At 36.9% G+C, this 23843-nt stretch overlaps 1 protein-coding gene across 1 annotated transcript in view; it reads left to right on the top strand.

Moving 5' to 3' along the window:
* Positions 1-23843, top strand: part of SPAG17 (sperm associated antigen 17) — a 233527-nt gene that overhangs the window by 191516 nt on the left and 18168 nt on the right. Inside the window, exons 29-43 of the mRNA XM_063106597.1 lie at positions 811-1028; positions 3756-3900; positions 6283-6437; positions 9052-9240; positions 10765-10910; positions 11021-11151; positions 12896-13023; positions 13830-14012; positions 14899-15012; positions 15664-15709; positions 17672-17771; positions 17967-18014; positions 20877-20976; positions 21772-21874; positions 23676-23804. Coding sequence (XP_062962667.1) covers positions 811-1028; positions 3756-3900; positions 6283-6437; positions 9052-9240; positions 10765-10910; positions 11021-11151; positions 12896-13023; positions 13830-14012; positions 14899-15012; positions 15664-15709; positions 17672-17771; positions 17967-18014; positions 20877-20976; positions 21772-21874; positions 23676-23804 — 1935 coding nt within the window. The remainder of the gene's footprint in view (positions 1-810; positions 1029-3755; positions 3901-6282; positions 6438-9051; positions 9241-10764; positions 10911-11020; positions 11152-12895; positions 13024-13829; positions 14013-14898; positions 15013-15663; positions 15710-17671; positions 17772-17966; positions 18015-20876; positions 20977-21771; positions 21875-23675; positions 23805-23843) is intronic.

Genomic DNA, 23843 nt, shown 5'->3' with positions numbered 1-23843 from the left:
GCTTCTAAGATCAGGAGAATTCAGGCACATTTAGGGTGGTATGGCCATAGACAACACTGGCAAACCCCATATACAGATAACTTATTATTCATAAAAATGAAGCAAATCTATCCTGATAGAAGGATTTAGATATTGGTCACGGAGTTCCATGAGGATGTCTTCAAGTTTTATCTTCCAGTTCCAAATGGATGGTAGTGGGGGGAGGGACATGTCAGATGATCGTCAGTGTAGTAATTAAACTGTACAGATTCCTCCCCTCTAATGAGAGGCCAAGGGTGTGCTTGGCTGATAAAACTCCTCAGATCCAGGGTTGAAGAAAAATGTTTCCTATCTATCACCGACAAAATAACAAAATCAGGGGAACCAACAGTTAAAAATATAGTAGATTCTAGAATCCAATAAGTCAAAAGAAAGAGTCTGAAGGTTTGACAGATATATGAGAGAAAAGGTAGGCTTTAAAAGCCAGAGTACAGAACCCCAAATCTGGGATCTAGGAACATATAGGCAAGACTCAAAAGTGTACAGAAATTGACCAGAATGGCTTTTGTGTCAAAAAGAGTGAGCTGTGTATGTGTGTAAATGTTTAGGGGAAAATGATGGGAATCTAGTTAAGACTCAAGTGCCACAATTAAGGTGTTTATCACCTGATATTTTTCCCTTTTAAAAAATAGTATAATGGATAAATATCACTTAGAATTGTGTATGCCATAATGTCTGAGGTAGTTTATACTTTATCAAACTTAATGAATGATGTATAAAATTGATATTATAGTTATATTGTTGTGTTTGATTTTACTTGGACTTCTACAGGAAAAGGTCACAAAAATCAGTCATCAATGGCACATAAGAATGAAATCCATGAACATCCCCAAGAAACAGTTCAAACAGTAACTCCTATGGAGGGTCACATGGGTACCTGGTATACAACCACACCTGAAGGAAACCGGATTGGCACCAAAGGTCTAGAAAGAATAGAGGATTTGGCCCCTTTTTTATCCTTTAAAGCCACAGATCCTGTCAACGGAACGGTATGGCAAACTATTATATATTATAATTTTTTTTAATTAGTAGAGTTCTGAAACAATTCATAGAAGAGTGTCCAGTAAATAATAAATTTTCCATAAAGATTTGTTAAGTAGTGGATGTATGGATTCCTCTTCCCAAATATAAAGCCATCATGTGGATCATGAGGGGTATATTTAACAAATACAGAGTATTTTGAAATACTAATTTTCTTTTTTGTGATCACAACTGGGTTAGAATGACATACTAATTTTGAAGTGAATGGCAGGTCACAAATTTTCTATACTACTTTTAAGATATATATGAGTAATGATGTGATGTCTTTCCTTACGTTGAATGTACTTGCATGTCTGTCTTTTCTTCTGGAAGTGGGAGACTATGCCCTACTCTACTCTGTTGTGTCCATCTGTAGTGAGTGATAGAAATTTGTTCATGATCTTTGATTCTGAAGAACTGCTGGTATATTTAAGGAGATAAGACATGCTCACATTAAATAACTCAATAATTCAACACCACAGAGGAACTGTACAAAAGATTTTATTTGTAGCGTAAGGTTAAGTGACAAATTAGTGGTATAAAAAATAATGGTTTTGTTTATTACATAAAAATGAAACTCCTGGGACTTGAACTCAGGCAGCTTAACTCCAGAGCTCATGCTCTCGACCACCATACTATACAGCTGTGTTTCTTGTCATACATTCCTGGCTGAGTGTATCAATGATAAGAACCTAAAATAAAGGTCAGTATGAATTTCTCTCTTAAATAATAATTTCTGCCTACCATAAAGAGATAAGAAGGTGAAAATCACCTGCTCCCAATAACTCTAGACATTTGAGTAAAAAAATAGGTAACAAACTCACTGTCACATCCATCCAGACTCTTCAACGAATCATTGTATTTCTTATACTTAGGAAAGTACAAGTTTAGAAAATGCCCAATGATTTAAATATGCATTGTGTAATTTATAATACCATAGTTGTAGGTTGATCTCTTCAGAAGCAAACACTCTGGTAGAGTTTGGGGTGCAAGAAATTTATTAGGGACACCATCTGTGAAAGGAAGGGGGAAGGCAGGAATGGGAAGAGGAGGAAGCTGAACAGTAGGGCAAACACAGCAAAGCCAAGGTCAACCCAGTAGGGAGGTCAGGAGCAAGTATTGCCTGTCCTAATGTCCCAAATCTGGTAGATGTGACCATACCCATAGACCCCCACCTCCCTCAGTCTCTGGATGCAGCTACCTGTGAAGGATGTGAGCTAGTGAAGCATCCACTCTGCAGCTGAGGCAGATGCTGAAAAAGCTGAGAGCTGGTGACTGTTTGTTAACTGCACTCCCTGCTGCTGGGCAGCAAGTCCTTTCTCAAAGAGGATCTGGGTGAACACCTCTGTGTCCACCACATCTGTAGACACATACACACACACACACACACACACACACACGCACGCACGAGGTTAGAGCATTAGGATCTTAGTCAGTTCAGGCTGCTATAACAAAGTGGTATAGACTGGGTGGCTTGTAAGCAACAGAAATTTATTTCTAGCAATCTGGAGTCTGGAAGTCTTCAAGATCAGGGTGCCAGCAGGGACCAGTCTAGTTAGTGCCCTCTTGGGGTTGCAAATTGTGGTGTTCTCCTTGTATCCTCACGTGGTGGAAAGAGAGTGCAAGAGCTCCCTGGGGTCCCTTTTATAAAGGTATTAATCCCACTCATGAGGGTAGATATAATCATCCCCCAAAGACACCACCTCCTAATATCATCAGCTTTGGGGTTATAATTTCAACACACGAATTGGGGGGGGCATAAACATTCAGTTCATAACAAGTCAGCTGTTTAGCTACAGTGTACAAGGGGCTGATTATTCTTTCAGACTGAATGACTTGCCATTACCTGAATTGTTTCTGAGATTCCTACTTTAGTCTGTATATTTAAAACCCTTCAGTGTGGTTTATTCCCCTTAGGATAAAGTTTGAAGTCCTTAATATGGCTTAAAGCCCCCTCCGACTTGGCCCCTAGCCTCCTGGTCTCATCTCCTGCCACCTCCCCAGCCCTCCCTGGTATCCTTGGTCTTTAGCACATGCCACCCTCATGCTGCCTCTCTGCACAGACACACCATGTCCAAGCTCAGCAGCCCTTCCTCACTCAGGGGCCAGACCAGGTCAGAACTCTCACTACAGATACCAGTGGTCCTTCAAATGGCACCTTTACTAACTTTCTTAATGAATATCCCCCTTCTGAGTCTATTACTCCTAGAAAATAGGGAATTGAACTTGAGTCTTGTACAACAGCTATAGGACACACAGTCAGCACTACATAAATTTGTCTTCAGTTGGATTGCATTGTAATAGACCTGGAACATACTGGGCTGACAAAGTGGCTGTCTTTTGTCTTTCTGTCCTGGGTGATACAACTATTTTTTTCTTCTCAGACCTTCTATCCATTTTCCACAGTAATACTCTCCACCTGACCAGAAGGGATTACTGACACCTACGTGTTGAGAGACCATGAGCAAGTTTCTCAACTTCTCTAAGCCTAACTTTCCTCATCTATAAAATGGAGGCATCACTGCCTGCCTCTCAAGATTGTTGTAAGGGTCAGATCAGGTAGATGAGATAAAACTTTCTCTTGGATTATATAACCAGGATTTTGGTGGTGCCATATTTGTTTCAATGGGGCATAAAAATAAGTGCACTAGGATTAACCACTTGGTGAAATGATTATGCTCTGTTTACATGTTCAGGTTATGACAACTCGACAAGACAAAGTGGTCATTGTTGAAAAGAAAGATGGTACGCGGATAGTGGATCATGCTGATGGTACCAGAATCACAACCTTTTATCAAGTTTATGAAGATCATCTTATTTATCCAGATTACCAAGAAACAAGTGAGTTTTATTTTTCAAACACATGATGATATTTTATAACTCTTTAGCATAAGATAAGTAGAATCCTTACTGATGGCTGAACACACACATAAGAAAAATATTTTTTTGATCAAGTCAGCCAGCCAAAGAACACTAATGCAATTCAAAGCAGAGCCCATTAGGTCCTTTTATTATTATTATTATTATTTTGCTACTTGTCTTGTTTTATAATTTAATTTAATTTTTTAATTAAAAAATAAAAATTGTATATATTTATCTCACAACATGATGTTTTGAAATACGTATACATTGTGGAACAGCTCAATCAAGCTAATTAACATTCATTACCTGACACACTTACGTTTTATGGTGAAAACACTTAAAATGTATCTCAGCAATTTTCAAAATACAATATATTGTTGTTTACTATAGTCACCATGTTGTACAATAGATCTCTTGAACTTACATATCCATCTAATCGAAGTTTTGTATCCTGTGACTAACATCTCCCCGTACCCCTACCACGCTGATAACCACTATTCTACTCTGCTTCTATGAGTTCAACTTTTTTAGGTTCCACATATAAATGACATATATGCGATATTTGTCTTAATGTGCCTGGCTTATTTCACTTAGTGTAATGTCCTCCAGGTTCATCCATGTTGTTACAAATGACAGGATTTCCTTCTTTTTAAAAGTTGAATAGAATTCATTGTGTATATATATACCATATTTTCTTTATCCATTCATTCACTTGTAGACACTTTGATTCCAAATCTCAGCTATTTTGAACAACGCTGCAATCAACATGGGAGTGCATTAGGACCTTGTATTATGATATTTATCCTCAACAGAGATGAAAGTGATGACAGCTCTAGTTGGCTGGATAGTAGCAGTGTCCCATTTTTACCACTAAAGATCTATGGTCCAGATTGGTGGCAACTAAAATCTAATAATCATGATTCATCCATCCTGCATTGTAGCTCACAGACCTATTTTCTTTGCTCCTCAAGGCATCTAGTTTGACAAGTAAATGACTTCAGATAGGCCTTCTTTCAAGTCTGAGCACGTCTCATTGTCAGAAAGGTGATATAGGAGAAAAGGAAGCTGCAGCTGCTAATTAACTGGAGCCTGCTCAAAGAATCTGAAAACCCACCACCCTTCCTAACCTAAATTTAAACAACATATTTAAAAACAAATTATTTTCTGACTCCTTTTTCCTTAATGGCAGTTTTTAAAAATTGTATATATTTAAGGTATACAGCATGTGCTTTGGTGTCCATATACATAGTGAAATGATTACTGCGATCAAGTAAATTAACATGTCCATTGCCTCACATATTTACCTTTTTTGTGTATTTGTGTGTGTTAAGAGCACCTAACATCTATACTCAGGAAATTACCATTATACAGTACCATATTCTTGACTATAATCCCTATGCTGTACATTAGATTTCTAGACTTATTCATCCTATATAACTGCAACTTTATACCCTTTGACCTATATTCCCCCCCGTAAAACCATGTATGTAAAATGATGCACTAACTTTATTTCTGCATATGTATAAAGAAATACTCTCACACATTTGCACAAGAAAACAGGTACAAGGGTGCTATTTGAAACATTGAATATTATATGGAAATACTGGGAAACATAAATGTTCATCAATGGCAGAATAGAAAAATAAACTGTGGTATATTCCTACAAAAGAATACCACATAGTGGTTAAAAAGAGTCACATACGTGTACATAAATATGCTCAAACATATGTATATCAATATGGCAAGAGATCTCAAAAACAGTGTTAAATGAAAAAAGCAGTTGTAAATGATAGATACAGAAATTATATAATTACAAAAAGTAATGTATAATTTATGTAAATTTAAAGAGCAAATATTATATATTGTTCTTGATACGTGTATTTATGTAAAAGAGTAAAAATGGATTTCAAGAGAGAAATAAACCCAGGCATAAGGAGAATCCTCAACTTTATAATTTTTCTTGTATGTATATTAAAAATGTTGAAGCATTTGGCAAAATACTAACAAGTATAAATTTTGATTGTTGAATACATGAGTGGTTAAGTTATATTTTATGCTTTTCAATTTCTCAAATTCAAAAATTGGTTGTTTGCAATTTTTCATAATAAAAAGAACAGTGAGAACAAGACAGTATACTAAATTAAATAAAATTTATTCTGGAAGAATTATCCTGAATTGACAAGGAGTGGGCCACACTCCAAACTTATGGAGTTCTCAGCCTTGGTCTCTACTTTCTAATTGCGTTTTTATTTCCCATGGGGAATCCATATGGCCAGGAGACAGCAGCAAAATCAACAAGCTGAAATCTGTTTCACAATGTATGCATCATGTCAGATCTGTTTACCTCATATTTGCTTGTAGTCGAAGGTCCTCGGACTGTCACCAGGCAGGTGAAGTGCATGCAGATAGAAAACTCACACTATGCCACCATTATCACCAACTGCGAGGACAGTAGCTGTTGTGCCACCTTTGGGGATGGAACATCTATTATTGCAAAGCCACAGGGAACGTACCAGGTAGGTCTAGGAGGAAAATGAGGAGTGCCAAAGATAAGTGTCTGGCTAAAAAAACCCACTTCTCTGGGGCAGTGAAAATCCCTGCACTGTAGACTGCTGATGCTTTCTTTTATCACCTGATCTCAGAAAATACACTTCTCAAACTCTTTTCTTTTGACCAGTAAGGGGATCTTAACCCTTGGCATGGTGTTGTCTGTACCATTAGCTCAGCCAGTGAGCCAACCAGCCATCCCTATATAGGATCCGAACCTGTGGTCTCAGTGCTACCAGCAACACACTCTCTCTAGTGAGCCATGGGGCCGGACCCCCTTCTCAAACTCTTATTCATCTTCTTTGTACAATCCATTCCAGAAAACATTGCCCTGTTTATTTTACAAAGCTTTGGTAGTTCTGGATCAAGGTTATAAACCAAAATGTATTTTGCATTCGTTGAGGATCTCTTATGTGCTGGGCACTGTGAATGTTAGAAGCACTTAGAGGATCTGGCCTGTGCCTACCAAACCAGCTTCACCTCCTGCCACCTCTACCCTCATTCTTACTGCCCATCTGTCACACCTCCAGTCCATCCCTACTCTACTTAATGTCCCAACAGGACAAGAGGGAGGATGTGGTTTGAGTGGTCCTGGGGCAGCAGTTCATCCAGCTGAAGCAAAGTTTTGTCCTTGGAACATTAAGAAGAAACACTGTTAGTACCTCCTCCTACTTTTCTGTATTTTCCTGTTGAACACAGCCACCCACTGTTAGGCTGCAGTACCTTTAGCCTTAGAAGAATTTGCTTTCACCTTTTCCCTCGTTGGAGAACAGACACAGAGCCAAGACATAACATACAGGGCCACAGATACTTAGAGCTCAGAGCCAGAGATGAGGGACAAAGATCTCACCAACAAATACCGGTTACTGTGAAAGGTGCTGAAGCCAGTCTATCCCTCCCATGTCTCCTGATAAGGTTACCCTTCTCCTTTTTCATCCAGCGTGGATTATTATGGGGCAAGGAAGGTGCTGAAAGCGAGAGATGGAAGAAACCATTGGTGTAAATTTTCATGTCCTTGGATCAGGCAATGGTTTCTTGGATATAATACCAAAAACACAACCTTCATCAAAATAAAAAGAAAAGTTTGTGCTTCAAAGGACACCACCAAGAATGCAAAAAGATAAACTAGAGAACAGAAGACATTATTTGCAAATCATATAGTTGATAATGGTCTAGTGTATAGGATATGTAAAGAACTCCTACAGCTGAACTATAAAAATACTAATAACCCATTTTTAAAATGAGCAAAGGATTTGAATTTCTCCACAGAAGATATGCAAATAGCAAATAAACCACAAAAAGATGCTCAATATCATTAGTCATTGGGGAGATGCAAATCAAACCACAGTGAGATGCCACTTCATACCCTTAAAACGACTGTAATCAAAAAGACAATCACAAGTGTTAGTAAGATGTGGAGAACACTCATACATTGCTGGTGGGAATGTATAATGGTGTAGTTGCTTTGGAAAAGCAGTTTGGCAGTTCACCAGCAAGTGAGCATAGTTGTCATATGACCCAGCAATCCTACTTCTTGATATATATACAAGAAAAGTTAAAACTTACATCCACACAAAAATTTTTACACAGATATTTGTAGCAGCATTTTTAATAATAGCAAGATTGTACAAACAACCCAAATGTCTATCAGCTCATGAGTAGATAAATGAAATGTGATATAGCCATACGGTGGAATATTATTCACCCATAAAATTGAAAGCAGTACTGATACATACTACAACATGGGTGAATCTAGAAAACATTATACCAAGTGAAAGAAACTGGACACAAAAAGCCATGTAGTGCACGCTTCCATTTATATGAAATGTTTAGAAGAGGTAAACCTACAGAGACAGTAGATAAGTGGTGGCCAGGGCATAGGGGACAAGGTGATGTTAAGTGACTGCTAATGGGATCAGGGTTTCTTTTGGGGATAGGATGATAAGAATTAGTTAATTCTAGGTAATGGTTGCACAAGGTTTTGAATTTATTAAAAACCACTGAATTATACACTTTTTTTCAATTTGAGAACTGAATTATACACTTATAAAGGGTGAATTTATAATAGGTAAATTATACTTCAAAAAAAAAGCCTGTCTGAACTAGAAGTCATTACATAAAAGCTATTACTTAAGGACTGCATCAGCCACCAGAGGAGTGAGGACAAATAAAAGCTTCTCAGAGCATTCATCCCATGGCTTTTGACTCTTTCAGAGACACTTTTTCTCCAAGAACACTAACGATCCCAAATACTTTGAATAGGGCTGAGTGTGTTTACCTCAGTTAAAATATATTAAATATCTGAAATAAGAGGGCACTGGGCAGTTATTTAGAGGAGATGCTAAAGTGAGTTAGTTAAAATGTAAGAACACAAGAGAAATTATATGCCTTAATTATTCTGCTTGCCTTCTTATCAAGTAATCCTTACCAAACCTTAAGCCTTCTCTTGAATAATGTTTTCTTTCTGGAAACACAATCTGTGACTAGGATCTATGGATGTTCATTTTCTTAAAATGATTATCCAAGTCCCTCAGGTTGAACAAAAAAATTGTAAAGATTTCTCTCTTTCTGTTACCTTTGTAGGTGTTACCTCCAAACACAGGCTGCCTTCATATTGATAGGGATTGTTCAGCTACATATTGCCATGAATCAAGCACTGATATATACCATCCTTTCCAAAAGCGTGAGCAGCTCAGAGCCAGCAGGTACATTATGAAGCACACGGCAGAGGTTATCTGTGAGGTCCTGGATCCCGAGGGAAACACCTTTCAGGTAAAGTGCATCCTTAGTATGGAGAGACAGCCTGTGGCTTTTTACCTTAATTGCCTTGGGATTAGTTATCCACCTACTGCCAGTGCTTTCGGAAAGCAGTAATGAATGTCAATATCTTTTCTTTGATTCTCAAGTATACTTCTGTGGGGGATGGAAAGCCCAAAGACTGGGATAGTAGAAACATTAAAGCCAAATAAATAATTAGAACAGAAGAGAAGAAACTTCAGCAGACACCTAAAAATAACGCCAGCAAAAGGAATGGTCTGTACCCAGATTAAAGTGAGAGCCAATAACAAGGTAGAAGGCAAGTTTATTTGACTAGGCAGAGACTGCATGATGAGAAATATCTAGTAGGGTTAAAAAAGGGAAATGGGAAGTCTGGAGAGGTGCTCAGTTTTTCTCTGGCTCTATCTTCTGCTGCTCTGTTTTTCAGCACTGCTGCTATCCCCTTACCTCTAGGCCAGGCACTGGCAAACCTTGGCCCCTTGTTTATATACAGCCCATGACCTAAAAATGCTTTTTACATTTTGAAATGGTTAGAAAAATCAAAAGAAGAATATTTCATAACATATAAAAATTATAGGAAATTCAAATTTCAGTATTGTTATATAAATTTGTATTGGAACACAGCCATGCTCATTTGTTTGTATATTGCCTATGGCTGCTTTTACACAATAATAGCAGAGTGGAGTATGTAGTTGCAACAGAGAGTGGCTTGCAAACCCAAAAATATTTACAATCTGGCCCTTGACATAAAGGTTTGCCAACCCCTGCTCTAGGCATTTATTTTTTCTTTTACTCCTCACCCAACAGTGGGATTTGGTCTATCAGCTAGTGAGTGTGAAGTTATGTTTTAGTTTTAGGGTCATACCACAGAATCCCTAACTAAGTTTTGGTAAGCAGACAAGCCCTTGATCCAGCTTATTTTTTCTTTGCCAAGTAACTGAGACTCTTTACAGCGTGAGTTAAAGCTGACAAATTTCGGTTTATGACAAATTGAAGTAGAAACTTAAAGCCCCAAACCATGTAGGTTGAAATGTCTGGGTGTCATGCCAAGCATTCTTCTAGGTATTGATACCTCTCTTGAGCATCCCCTTCGGTGTGGTCTTTCAGCCTGAACCACACTCCTTCCTGGAGAGGAATAGTGTCATATCTACACAGTAATATAATAACTAGAACATTTTTTCTCATATTGATACTAAATCTGTTTCCCTGTATATTCTGCTCATGAGTCCTGATTCTGAGCTACCACATGAGCACCCTTTCCTCCACATTTAAATTGCCAATTCCTTGTACTAATCCTCACAGGATAAGGTTTTGAGTGTCCTTTCCTAGTAGCTGTTTCCTAGGGTTTTGCTTTCGTTAATACAACCTATACTTAATGAACGATGCCTTGCAAATAAATATCTCTGATTTCCTGAGTATACCAAAAGATCACCTGCTCTCTCAAATTGAATCAATGGAAATGTAAGGATTATGGCATTTTTTTCTTTTAGTTGCTTACATACTTGTATACCCCCTTAGGTCATGGCTGATGGTCGTGCATCAACTACACTACTTCAAAAGAAATTGGAAGATGATTTAAATGTAGAAACTGAGGGCTATGATAGTTTGTCATCTATTCACCTTCAAAAAAATAATCTGCAAATCTATGGTGAACATGTCCCCAGGTAAAATTATAGTAATAATGGTAATACCATGACTTTTATTTTCAATTCTAAGCTACAGAAGCATTTTAACTGAATACTTCATGTGATTAGATTTTTATTTATTCAAATAGGTTTTTTGTGATCTATGCTGATGGATCAGGAGTGGAACTTCTTCGAGACAGTGACATAGAAGAATATCTATCCATGGCATATGGAGAATCAACGACTGTAGTTCTCCAAGAGCCCATACAGGAACAGCCGGGTAGTGAACCTATACGTCTGGAACTCACCGTGTCCCTTCACTGCCTCTCCCATCCACTCCCAAGTCATCTTCTCTACTTTTTCCCCTTTGCTCACTTTTCAACTCTACTTCTCACCTGGCCAATATTACATAGCTACTTGAATTTATGTTTATATCAAGGTAATATCTGAGCAGTGGCCTGTGTCAACTGTTTGAGTATGAGTCCCTCTCCTACCTGTAAGCAGATTTGTATCTGTGTTTAGGTGTGTACCTAGGTTCCTTCTATTAATGAATTCATTTCATCTTGATAAGAAAAACCAAAGAAAAGTGAGATATCTCTTAAGTTCACTTTTTGTTATTTTGAAGATGTTGCCTTGTTGAAACTGAATACAATAAGAAAGTACATTTGATGTGCGAATTACAATGCCAACCTGAAATATATTATAGGTTATATGAGCTATATTCATTGGGCATTCATGTTATTTTCATCTATTTCGAAGAAATCGGTGTTTGACAAGAGGTTAGAGACACATACTGTGCTAAGGAAGAACCATCGATATATGTAATACATATATTTAAATATAGATATAAACCTGCATGTTGTCTGTGCACAAAACCTACGTGCTGTGCCTAGGGGTGTCTGTGTGTTTCTTTTTATTTTTTCTCTTTGTTGGGATAAGTTTTGTGTGCAGTTATGAATATGCCTACATCTCTGTGCACTTATATCTTTTAGTGAATCAATGCGCATGTGTGTGATGTAATATACCTTGCTCTTTGGAAATATACTGAGTGAGGGGCTCTGACTGGCGCTGTTCAGGGCATGTGTGGAATTGTGCTGAGAATAAGAATTCATCTCAAATGCTCTGTTAGTGAGTCATTTAACAAGTTTCTACTTAGCAAACACTGGCTGGGTGTTAGGAATACAATGCTAAGCTAAAATAGACATGGACCTTGCTTCCATGAAGCATGTAAGTTTAATGGGGGAAATAAGCATTAATTACCTAGTCACACCAATAATTATAAATTGGGATAAGGCCTATGGTTCTATGAGAGCATCTAGCAGAGGAACTTGACATAGTCTATGAGGCCTCCCTGAAGACACTTGAGCCAAGAGCTGGTAGATGAGTCAGGCTTCATTAAGGTAAGAGGGAGAGATTTCTTAGAAAACATAGAGGAGAAAGCATAAAGCACTAGAGAAAGAGAAGGGGAAGGTGGAGAGGCCAAGGAGCTGAAGTACAGAGAGGAAGAATGGTGCGATTTGAGGCAGGGGCAAGAAAACGTTAATGATTGTTTATCTCGTGAGCAATGGGAAGTCAAAGAAGAGTTTTCATCACGGACTAACATAATCAGTTGCCCTGACTGCAGGGGGAGTTTCATTCACAGAGTTCACATAGGCTGCTGTAGTCTAGAATAGGCCCTTTCTGAGGCACATGATGTAATATAGGGCCCATAAAGAGGGAAGAAGTGGATGAACTCAAGAAATGTTTATTGGCAGAACTGACAGAACCTGGGTGTGGTTGCTGAGGGGCAGGGAGGTGTCAATGAATACTTCTAGATGGTCTAAACCCAGTCCCTTGGTGTTATAGTGACTAAAACCCTCATTTGCCTTTCTTGTTAGGTCCTTAAGCATAATCGCTGTGACTCTCTAATCTTTTTATGTAGAAGGCAGTACAAAAAGTGTTTGCTGAATTTAGTGAATGCATGCTAAATTTCTCAGAATAATTTTGATGGAGAATTGATCTTCTGATAACTCTCTTTGAACCAGGTGCCTTGAACATCACAGTCCTTCGTCCTTTCCATGAAGCATCACTATGGCAAATGAAAAAGGAATTAGATACAATTGTTCCTCCTAATCTCCAGTCAAGGTCATGGGAAGCATTTCCCTCTGTTGAGGTACACATTTTCTACTGAAAAGTCACTTTCTTTTCATATATATCCATCAATTCATCGGAGTCTCAAGTCTTCTCCTTAATATTCATCTATCTTCATCCTTATGTTAATTGTTAATGGGCTCAAGGAGTTTTATATTTGAAGATTTTAACATTTGTAGGTGTGGTGATAGAATTTTAGAGGAATATACCTGACTAGCTAATTTCAGTTTTATTTCTTTTATTCTATATTGCAGCCTTGAACATCTTTCTATAATATTAAAATATCCTTTCTGAGTAATCCATGTTACGCTTCTCCTGTTATGGAATTACTGACATTATACCACACGGAAATCTTCCCTCCTATCATTTCTTATTTGTTGACACACAGTTTTAGGTCTTTCACTCTCCATTTTTTCCTTCATATATTAAAAATAATCAAACTGAGCATATAAGGATGTGAAGGATTACACACAGCTTTGCAATTGCAATGTTAGAAAATAAACACTGTAATTATGTCAGACTAGAAAGGACCCACCAATAGTGTTTTAAAGAATGAAAGAAAATATCTTGGGTAAGAATCATGAAGTCCTGTATCTTGCAAGATTTGCCATTTCATTTGCAAGCAATTTAGGTAATTTGTTCAGCGTATTGTCAGATATTAAGTTATCAAATCAGTTAAGATCTTTTTTTTTTTTTTTTCACTGTTGTGTCTCTAACAAGTGGTTCCTGGCGTAGTATCTGCAAAATAAGTGTTCAGTTAAAAAAAAAATTCTAATGTTGAAACATTCTGTCTTCTTTTGTGAATCTTTTGCTTTGTTTCATTAACAGAAGAAAACTCCAGGACCTCCATTTGGCACTCAGGTTTGGAAGGGCCTTTGCATTGGGTCCAAACAGCTAGTGAGGGCCCCAGCCCCTGTACTCAAAAGCCCAAAAGTGCTCCAGATGCGTCAGTTCATCCAGCATGAGGTCATAAAGAACGAGATCAAGCTGAGGCTGCAGGTTTCCCTTAAGGTAATGGGATCCAGGTAACCTGACCCAAAAGTATCAGGAACAGGACAGTCATTCCTCTCTGTGTCCCAAGGAACCTAACATATGTAATTCTACCAATATTTATCTAGTGCAGCACACAAACGTCAATCTTCCAGAGAGTAGAAGGTTGCAAGGTAGAAAATAATTAATGGTTCCCAAGAGCTGAAGGAATTATTAAGAAGCCCCAAAGTAGAGTCGTCCTGCTTCTTCACTATATGGAAAACTAGTCTAATGATCTTTGGAAAAAGACAGAACCACATTTTAATCTGATACTTATCCATGGACAAAAAGGATTGTTGGCTTTGGAATTGGTCTAATAATTTGCAAACATGTAGCCGATTGTATGACCATATCCATAACATCTAACTCCCTAGTTTGTTAACTCCCTCAGAACCAAGGTTAGGTGTTTGTTTATGGTTATGTACCCAGCACCTGGCATAAAGCAAGGGATCATTATTTACGGAAATGGATCAAATATTTATGGAAAGATTAAAGTATATTTCTCTTGGAAGCAAAGGCATTAGAGTAAGTAACTTATGTTTATAGACAGAATCATGAAGACTGTACCTGAAAGGTCACTAGAAATCCTTTAACCCAACTCTGTTTATTTTATTGATGAGAACACTGAAGCACAGAGGTAGAAGCAGGGCCTCTGGGGTCCTCATACAGTTTTATCCCGTGGTCCTTGGACTTTTCAGGTTTGCTTACTAACATATTAAGGAAAAGCCTCTCCAGATTGCTTGACTGGTAACTGTGAACTTAGTATTTTTAATCTTTTTGTAATATTTCAAGTTGATGTTAAGTATTTTGGTGTCTCTCTCTACCTTATTCTCAGCTTTTATTGATTTATTTTATTCTGCTGATCTAGGATTATATAAACCATATTCTAAAGAAAGAAGATGAGCTACAGGAAATGACAGTCAAAGATTCTAGAACAGAGGAGGAGAGAGGCAATGCTGCAGATCTCCTCAAGCTGGTTATGGTGAGAAAATGTTTTACACACCAGTGTTTTTACTGTTTTAATATTAGAGGCTTCAGGACAAAATGTCATAAGGAATAGCTGTTCCTGCCATTTCTATGAAGCATTTGCTACCTCCTTGTAATTTTTTATTACTGTGGAAATGTGATTCTTTACATATTGAATTTTCCAAATACCTTTTAGGTGCTTTCTTTGATCATAAATAATTCTGAAGGCCATTAAATGAAAGTTTTTATTGTCTTCAGAAGAAATTGATATTAACTGAAATGTTGAATGAATTAATAAATGAAAAAGGAAGGCAAAAGAAAAAGGAATTTCTACAACTTAAAATGATTTCCATTCTTAGAAATCTGTCAGATGAAAGGAATGACTAAAAAAAGAAAAAATCAAATAAATTTTGTGTTGGTATTAAAAAAATAATTCATAAGCTGGCCAGTTAGCTCAGTTGGTTAGAACATGGTGCTAAAAACACCAAGGTTCAGGATTCGATCTCTGTACTGGCAAGCAAAAAAGAAAAAAAAAAGTTAAAAGCTGATTCATTTTATAGTAATTTTCATAAAAGATCAATTTGAGCACATAAAGAATGCTTCTAACCAAAGTGAATTTTGTATGTAATGTAATCATCATCATTAAGTAATTCTATCTTCATTTCAGTCTTTCCCCAAAATGGAGGAAACTACACAAAGTCATGCAACTGAAGGTAACTGTCATTTAATATTTTTTTAGATTATATTTACAAATTTCAAAGGATTGCTCTTAAATATACTTATTAGTTGTTCTCTTATCTGATAACAAAGCACCGTGTACATATATATCTCTGTTCTCCTACATTGGCTAAGTGTGTTGTAACAAATAATTTATATGTTTTATTCTGCCTGAATTGTGAGATCCTTGAGTACTGTGATTGCCTCCAATTCATCTTTAACTTTCATTTGTTGAATGAGAAACGTTGATATTTGACTTTTATGTTAACCTCAACTATTTAGAACATAGCTAAGTTATAGGAAGGAAATAGTGAACCAACAAGCAGCCCTCCCCTCCACACCTACCCCCACAGCACACACAGAACTTTTGAGCAATTACATAGTTATCACCAAAACCTTGCACTGTTTTTACGTGATATGCAACACAAGGAATTTACTCTTAGATCTTCCCTTTTAAAGCTTATTTATTTTGATATGTACACAGCCCTAACAAACTTGGTTATATGGCTTTATAGTTCACAGCAAACAATCAGTAGAAAATATGGTGGGGTTTTGTTTTGTTTTATATTATATATGTATTGACCATGTGGCAGAAGTCACAAACTGGCAGCCAAGCCCACAGATATATTTTGTGTATTCTCCACATTGTTGGCTTGTACATTTGTTTCTGTTATTATTGTTTATCTAGATTTTTCTCCTCTTAAAATATCACATTACCCATGGAGACATTTGGTTGAAGGTGATTAGCAGCTGCCCCTTTAGACCAACCATCACAGGAGAGTCCATTACAACCCCCAATGTCTCCCTATGCTTACACTCTGGTGTCACTCTTTTACCTGAGAGACCCTTGTAGGAGTGTTGCCAGATTTAGCAATTAAACTATAGAAGGCCTAATTAAGTTTGAATTTTAGATAAACAACAAATAAATTTTTAGCATATCTCAAATATATATGGAACATATTTGTACTAAAAAAAAATTTGTCTGAAATTCAGATTTAAATAGGTGCTTTATACTTCACCAGCAATTCTACCCTGTAATAGTTGTGACTTTGGCACAAGGAAACAGGCACAATAGAGGTAAACACACAGGTTGCCCAATAGTGAAGAACAAATTAAATATATTTTTTAAGCAAACAGATCCAGGACACAAACAGCCTCTTGCATACTTATAGCTGTGCCTGACATATTAATAATGGTGACATTATTAAGTCAACATTGCCCCAGAGTATTTCCTAAAATACTAGACTTGGAGGTAGCTCCACCAAAAAATGAGTTTTATGAAAAAACAAGTTTGGATAATGCTGCATATTGTCTTATTCTCTTAGCAAATCACAATGTACATTAACATTAATTGTAATTAATGTTAATTAATTAATGTGAAGTAATTAAGGATGCAGAAAAGTCCTGCAATAATGAAACATGTTTAACTTTGTATGTACCAGTGTTTTCCAAGCTCATATAACCATGGGACGTGGAAATTTTTTTCTTTTTTTAGTATCCTGTTGACATCACACTGAGACCATGTTCTGTGGATAAACTCAGAGAATCACTGTCCAAATTATCATACAACTATTGTCTTGTTTTCATATACTTAGATTCAGGGAGCAGGTAAATGTTTAGAAAAATAATATTTCATTATGATTGTTAATTTGCCTTTAGATCTGGTGCTTCCAATATGAGGAAATTCAGTTAGGTGACCACCGTTTCCCCTAATATCGTGGGATAATGAGATATCACTGCATTTTACATTTTGGCTATAAGATGCATGTCCTCTAGTAGGATATTTCATAAAAGCAGTTTGGTTTACCGTTGTATTACAGCTAGGTCATGGAAGTTCTAGTAAACACTAGCTAGTTAATATAGGCTCTAAAAAAAATCTTAGATGAGTCATCGAGTGTTGATTGTGTGTTATGCTGTAAAGAAATGGGGATAAAAGTTAAATACTTCTATTTTTAAAGTTGCAGCCCACCTAAACGATTTATTCAAGCAATCTTTGACTGCTGCTTCAGAATGTCCAACAGACACATTTGGTAAAGATTTTTTGGAAAAGAAATTCAGGTATGCTAATCTAACAATATGTTCTAGTTAGTATTAGACAATGATTGAGGAACTGGAGAGATGTCATAACTGTGGCTGTTACACTGATGAATTCACAGCCCTTCAGCTCCGCACTGTAGTGGTGTTTTTTCTTTTCTTGTTTATAAGCTGAGAGCATTGCCCCTTTTTATCACACTTCCCTTTTCTTTCACACAGGCACACAGCAACATCAAAGCACTGGAAAGAAAAGATAGAACAAAAGAGGTAATTCTACTCTAAAGTATACATAAGCATGTGAAAAAGCCCACAGTCATAGAATCTTAGAATGGGATGGACTCAAAGATCCTACCATATGGACTCTCAGTGATGATTTGAGCCCCTTCTACAACATTTCTTCCAAATGGTCATTTAGCTTCTGTGTTATCTGTCGCTGTCTCTTGAAGAAGCCCATTTGAACATTAGATAGCTCCTCTCCCTCTCCTAAGCAGGAAGACTGTCAAGGTACTCTGTGCTTTTGGTAATTCTGATACGCTAATAAATATTCTGGAACTTAATGCAGAACATACTCATTAACTTCCAAGAATTCTTATAATTCACATGAGGAATGTGCTCTAAGCGTCATATGGTTTGGTTTCTTTTCAATCCTAGCTGCAGCTTTCTTGCCATCAGGGAAGGAGGCCAAGACATATTTGTTGAGCACATTACAGTAGTGCATGTGGCCCTACTGCACACATTTGCACGGCTGCTCTTCAGAATGACTCCCAGGATGAATGTGCTTCTTCATAAAAATGTCAGGGTTATCTTGTGAAATGTGTTGGGGAAGTGGTGAGATAAGGCTTTAAGTCTCATGTGTCACCCCCATATACAAGGTCAAACTAGAAGGTATATACTGTCTGTAGGGGAAGAAAAATATCTTTTTTCTCTACTCATCTTAGGCTCGTGGCTGAGTTCCCTATAACAAAAGACATTCACAAGAGAAAAGCATATCCATTTATTTAAGTTTCACATGACACAGGAGTCTTCACAAGGAAATGAAGACCCAAAGAAATAGTTAAACCTGAGTATTTTAATGCTAGGTTTGGTGAAAAATGGAGAGTGGTGAAAAAAATATGATAGAACAAAGAGTATGATCTAATGGTAATAAATTAGGAGTAACTCAGCAAGGCCTGTTTGTTCAGCTTCTTTTCTGTGTCCCTGTGTCTTCAGAGATAAGAATATTCCTTTCCTTGGGTATAGGAAGGGCACCTCTTACATGAGGGTCTTATGAACTGCTTTAGGGAAAGGTCAGAAAATCCTTCCTAGGTTTTATAACCTTTTTCAGGGGAAAAACGGGGAAGGTCAGAGAGACCTTTCTGTACATGCTGTTTCTCAGATGTCTTCAGCTTAAAATATTCAGTGTGCCAAGGTGCCGTATTTCGAGGTAGCATGTTCCTGAACCAATTAGTCTCATAGAATATTCTTGAAAGCATATCCAAGAGAGCAGTACAGTGATTGCCTGTGGGGATGGAGACTGAGAGGTCAAGGGATGTTGTGAGATGGCGACCACCTTTTTATTAGGTACTCCTTAATACTTTTTGCATTGCGTTCATATGATGTGTTACCTATTCAATTTTTTAAAAAAATTTTGAAACATTATCAATTTCAAATTTTAACATATAGGTAGATAATGGCAAGCCAATGAAAATTTTCTAAAGAAAAAAAGTGAAACACATAATTTAATGTGTGTCTCAGAAAGAGAATAGTTGACAACATAGAAAATGGATTAGGGAAAGGAAGGAAAACGTTTCAAGGCAATGGAAGATGTTCAACAGATGTCAGATGCTGTGGAAGAATCGAAAACGAGAATGAAAAAGCAGAGAATGTTTATCCGTTAGGAGGTTTATTGGTTTCTCTTGCAAGAACAATTTTACAAGAATGGTGGGAAACAGGTAGACTGCTTCAGATTGATGAATGAATCCAGTGAGGCAGGAGTGAAAAGACATTTTTAGTGGGAAATTAAAGTTGTTTAAATAAGATGATACTTTGATCATACCTGTTCAGTATTTCCAGACAGGCCATCTAGTATAGAAGAGCTGGCCTTAGAGTCAACAGATCTAGAGTCAGTTACAGTTTGACTACTTACAAACTGTGCGATGCTGGCTAGTTGTTTCACTTCAGTAAAATTTAGTTCAGGAGCTCAGTTTGCTTATCTGTAAAATATGAGGATGATCAGACTGCCAAATATCTAAGATCTCTTTCAGCTCTCACGATGGGTGACTGATGGCTGACTAGCAGTGTGGTTTTCAAGACATGGGCTTGGAGGCAAGCACCTGGGTTTTAATTCATGTGCCACCCTTTACTGGTTATGTGATTTGGAGTAGGTTACTTAATGTCTCTATGCCTTGATTTTTTGACCCATAAAATGGGGATAATAATAGTAACTCATATGATTATTGTAAGATTAAATGTAAAATACTTTACAAAGTTCCTGGCATGCAGTAAGCTAAGCACTTACGAGGTCAGGACAAAGGGAAAGCCTCCCAGCCGAGTCGGCCCTCTTGAAAACCTTTCCTGAGCCTTACCCAATGACTTCAGTTTGCATTTCATTGACCGTCCCTATATACATTATTGCCACCCTATTATAGGGGTTCTGGTATTTGGAAAAAGTCTAGCAAGACTATCACCATTTCTTTTATTTTGTAACCACTGACCACATTATTCATAAACCATCCCTCAAGTTTTTATTTTTGTTTTTGTTTTTCTGTTACCACTGCTATTGAAGTTATGCAAACCAGTAGACTTTAGCTGTCATTTAAATCTCAGAGAATTGAAAAACCTCAAAAAGTTCAACCATTATAGGGCTATATGGTTTTTAGTCTTTTGAGATGAACTGCAAAATCACACTAACACCTGGTATCATTTCCTATCTTATATGAGGGTTTGATTTCTGAAGTAGGAAATGTGACTGATTCTAAAAGAAGTAGAAAATGAGCCAAAACAAGTTGAGAAAAAAATATCTGACATATTCATTTTTATCAGTTTCACCATTAGTGACTGCATTGATTTTCTGTAGGATATAAAGCAAAAACACAGCCAAATAACATTTTTAAATGTTCTGTTTTCTTTTGCATCATTATGATCAACCAGGAAGGAAATTGAAGAAACACAAAATTATCTAAAGAATATTAGGAACAATGTAATACCGCCCTATTTCAAATCTGAATTGAGCAAGTCATATCAGTCTCAGGTAATTGAATATAATTAACAATAGAATAAAAGTCTTTATAAAAGGTGATATATTGCATATGTTGTTTTGCAATCTCTCTTTCCTGACGTGCTTGATTCCTTCCTGCATCGGCCTGATGGCCTTCAAATCCATATTGTCACAAGCATGTGACAGGGAAGACTAATTTCAGGCCCCACACCTAAGCAGAAGTTCGCTGCCAGTATATCAATATTGCTCCGCCTCCCTATCTTGTATTATCACTATTAATTACCCTTTCCCTGTCTATTGTAAGCCCTTTTTGAGGTGAATCTTTCCTATCAATGATTATCTATGATCAATCTCATTTTGGAGTTTTATTCCATTAAAATCTTCTCACCCATCAGCTGCTGAGTTAGCACTAAGGTCTTGTGAATTCTTGGAAGCCCACGGAGGCAGAGAGCAAACACTCTTCTGCCTTCTGTGTGAGTTTACACCTAGGACCACAGACCCAACCTTCCCCACACGGGCTGCAAGTTCATCAAAACCCTGAAGCAAAGTGAATATTTTATGTGTTCAGAACTTATTGTGTTTCTATGTAAGGTCCAAATGCTGTTATTAACAAGAGCTTGCCTGAGAAGAAATGATGGGAAATTATGACTAATTGACAAAAGCTAGAATTGAGTTAATCAGTCTCTTAAAGAACTTTTAGTTTGTAAACTTTATTTCCAGGACCCTAAAAAATATGCTTCCATCATTGCTCATCAGCTTAAAGTATTTGTGGCAGTTATCTTCAGCCATGTGTAAGCCTAAAATAAGTCTTGTGGTTTTTCCTTTAAGTATAATTATCTGGACAGCCTTTCCAAAAAACTACCTTCTTTTACAAAGAAAGATGAAGATGCAAAGAAAACAACACTTCAAGACACAGCTGATCTTCATCCAGGTAATAAGTTAGGGTAGCTATTAAATGTACCTGTTAAATGTACTTAATGGAGTAATACCTTATAGTGGCCTTTTAGAACATAACCAGTTCATACCACCTTTTGTCTTAGGAATAGTTGTTGACATAACCTACTGTGAACTGCATATTACAGATTTGACTGAGTTATATGAGGAAACCAAGATGTAAACAAAATTTATTTTTCATCCTGTATGCTTAAAATGTAATTAAAAGCATTTAGAAGAAGTGTCTAATTTAAAAATCAAGGAAGAAATGAAAGGTTGTTGGAGAACAGGGCATTCACATGGTCTCAAAATATCAACCCACATATTACTTACTAATGAAGATACTAATGTACCTTTAATGGAGACATACAGAATTTTTTGCCTTTTACTAAGTAATCAAGCTTCTATCAACAGCGAGACACCCTAGCATGAGGTGATTTCTCATGTAATGCAATTTAAAGTGCATAGAACTATATAAAATTCTTGCCAAAAATTCTTAACCTGAATCTATTCAAAAGGAAACAATCAGATAAATGTTTACCAACTTGTGGACATTCTATAGGACAACTGGCCTTGTCTCTTCAGAAAAAGTCAATGTCATTAAAAGATATAAGATGGGATGATTATTCTAGACTAAAAGAGACTAAAGAGACATAAAAACTAAATTTAATAAACAAGTTTTGATTGGGTCCTGGATTGAGAAAAAAAAGCTATAAAATATATTTAGGAGAAACTGCATAAATTTGATTAGGGGACTGTTATTAGAGGATATCGTGAAATTACTTTTAATTTCTTGGGTATGATGATAGCATTGTGGATATACAGGAGAATGTCTTCAGTCTCAGGAAATGCATGCTGAAGAATTCAAGGATGAAGTGAAATTTAGTGCCTCTCTTTAATTAGCTGAGTAGTTAAAATTCCCAGACAGAGGAATTTTCTACTGTACACTTCAATACCAGAGGTTCAGCTTCCTGTAATGAGCACAGTCAACAAAAACATTTAATTATGACAGAGCTTGCAAACCAAAGACTAAGGCTGGAACAATGACTTGTAAATGTGAGGGGGAGAAATCAGGAATTGCAACTTAATGGTCCTTGTGCTGCTACCCAGGCAACACTGATTAATCACAGCCAGCTCTTCCCCTGGAAAAGGGGCAGGCAAGGCTCCAGAAGTCTTTTCTGTACATGCTCCAGGCACCCACTACCATTCAACCAGGGTTGGCACACACACAAGTTGTAATGTACTTGCCTACCCCATCCTAGATATATTTCTTAAAATTTGTTTCATATTACCCCTATTTTTTAGAGAGATACATTTTAATAAAGAGCTATATTTTCATAGTAGTAAATGGATTTAAGATTAGAAACTTTCTAAAATCACATGTCAGTCACCATCACTAGGTAAATGTAGAGACAAATTACTTGGCCTCTACTTCATAACATAATGAGGTGATTGCTATGTGGTCTAATGCTCTTAAGGGAACATGTAGCTCCTGAAACATCATTCCATCTTTTTTGTTTTAATGACATCCTCTTAAGGAAACATCTAGCATCCTTTTTTGTTTTAATGGGTGTGAACTTTGCAGATACTGGCCTGTCTGTTAGTGGCAAACATTTTTTCTTATTATGAAGAATTCCTGCCTCTTAATGGCTTTTTTTATATTTAGTCTTTCTGAAGAGGTGGGTGGAATGCAACTTATTCATTGTAAAACACTTTGTTCAACATTTGTTTATACGAACATTAGTAGTCATCGTACCATTGCCCAAAATATCACTTTATGATTGTTTTGGGTTTTCTAGATTCCAAGCCATGTAAGGTTTCAGAACAGAAATCCTCAAACATGCTTAGTCTTCCAAAATCAAAGATTTCTGAAGATATCAAGGAGTCCATTAACCAGAACCAACCTGAAAATGTAAGATCTACTGAAGGTATGGCAGTCATTTGCTTTATCTCATTATTTCTCACAA

Source organism: Cynocephalus volans, chromosome 8 (assembly GCF_027409185.1).
Source record: "Cynocephalus volans isolate mCynVol1 chromosome 8, mCynVol1.pri, whole genome shotgun sequence".
NCBI classification, from domain to species: domain Eukaryota; kingdom Metazoa; phylum Chordata; class Mammalia; order Dermoptera; family Cynocephalidae; genus Cynocephalus; species Cynocephalus volans.
This window is presented reverse-complemented; position numbering and strand designations above follow the sequence as displayed.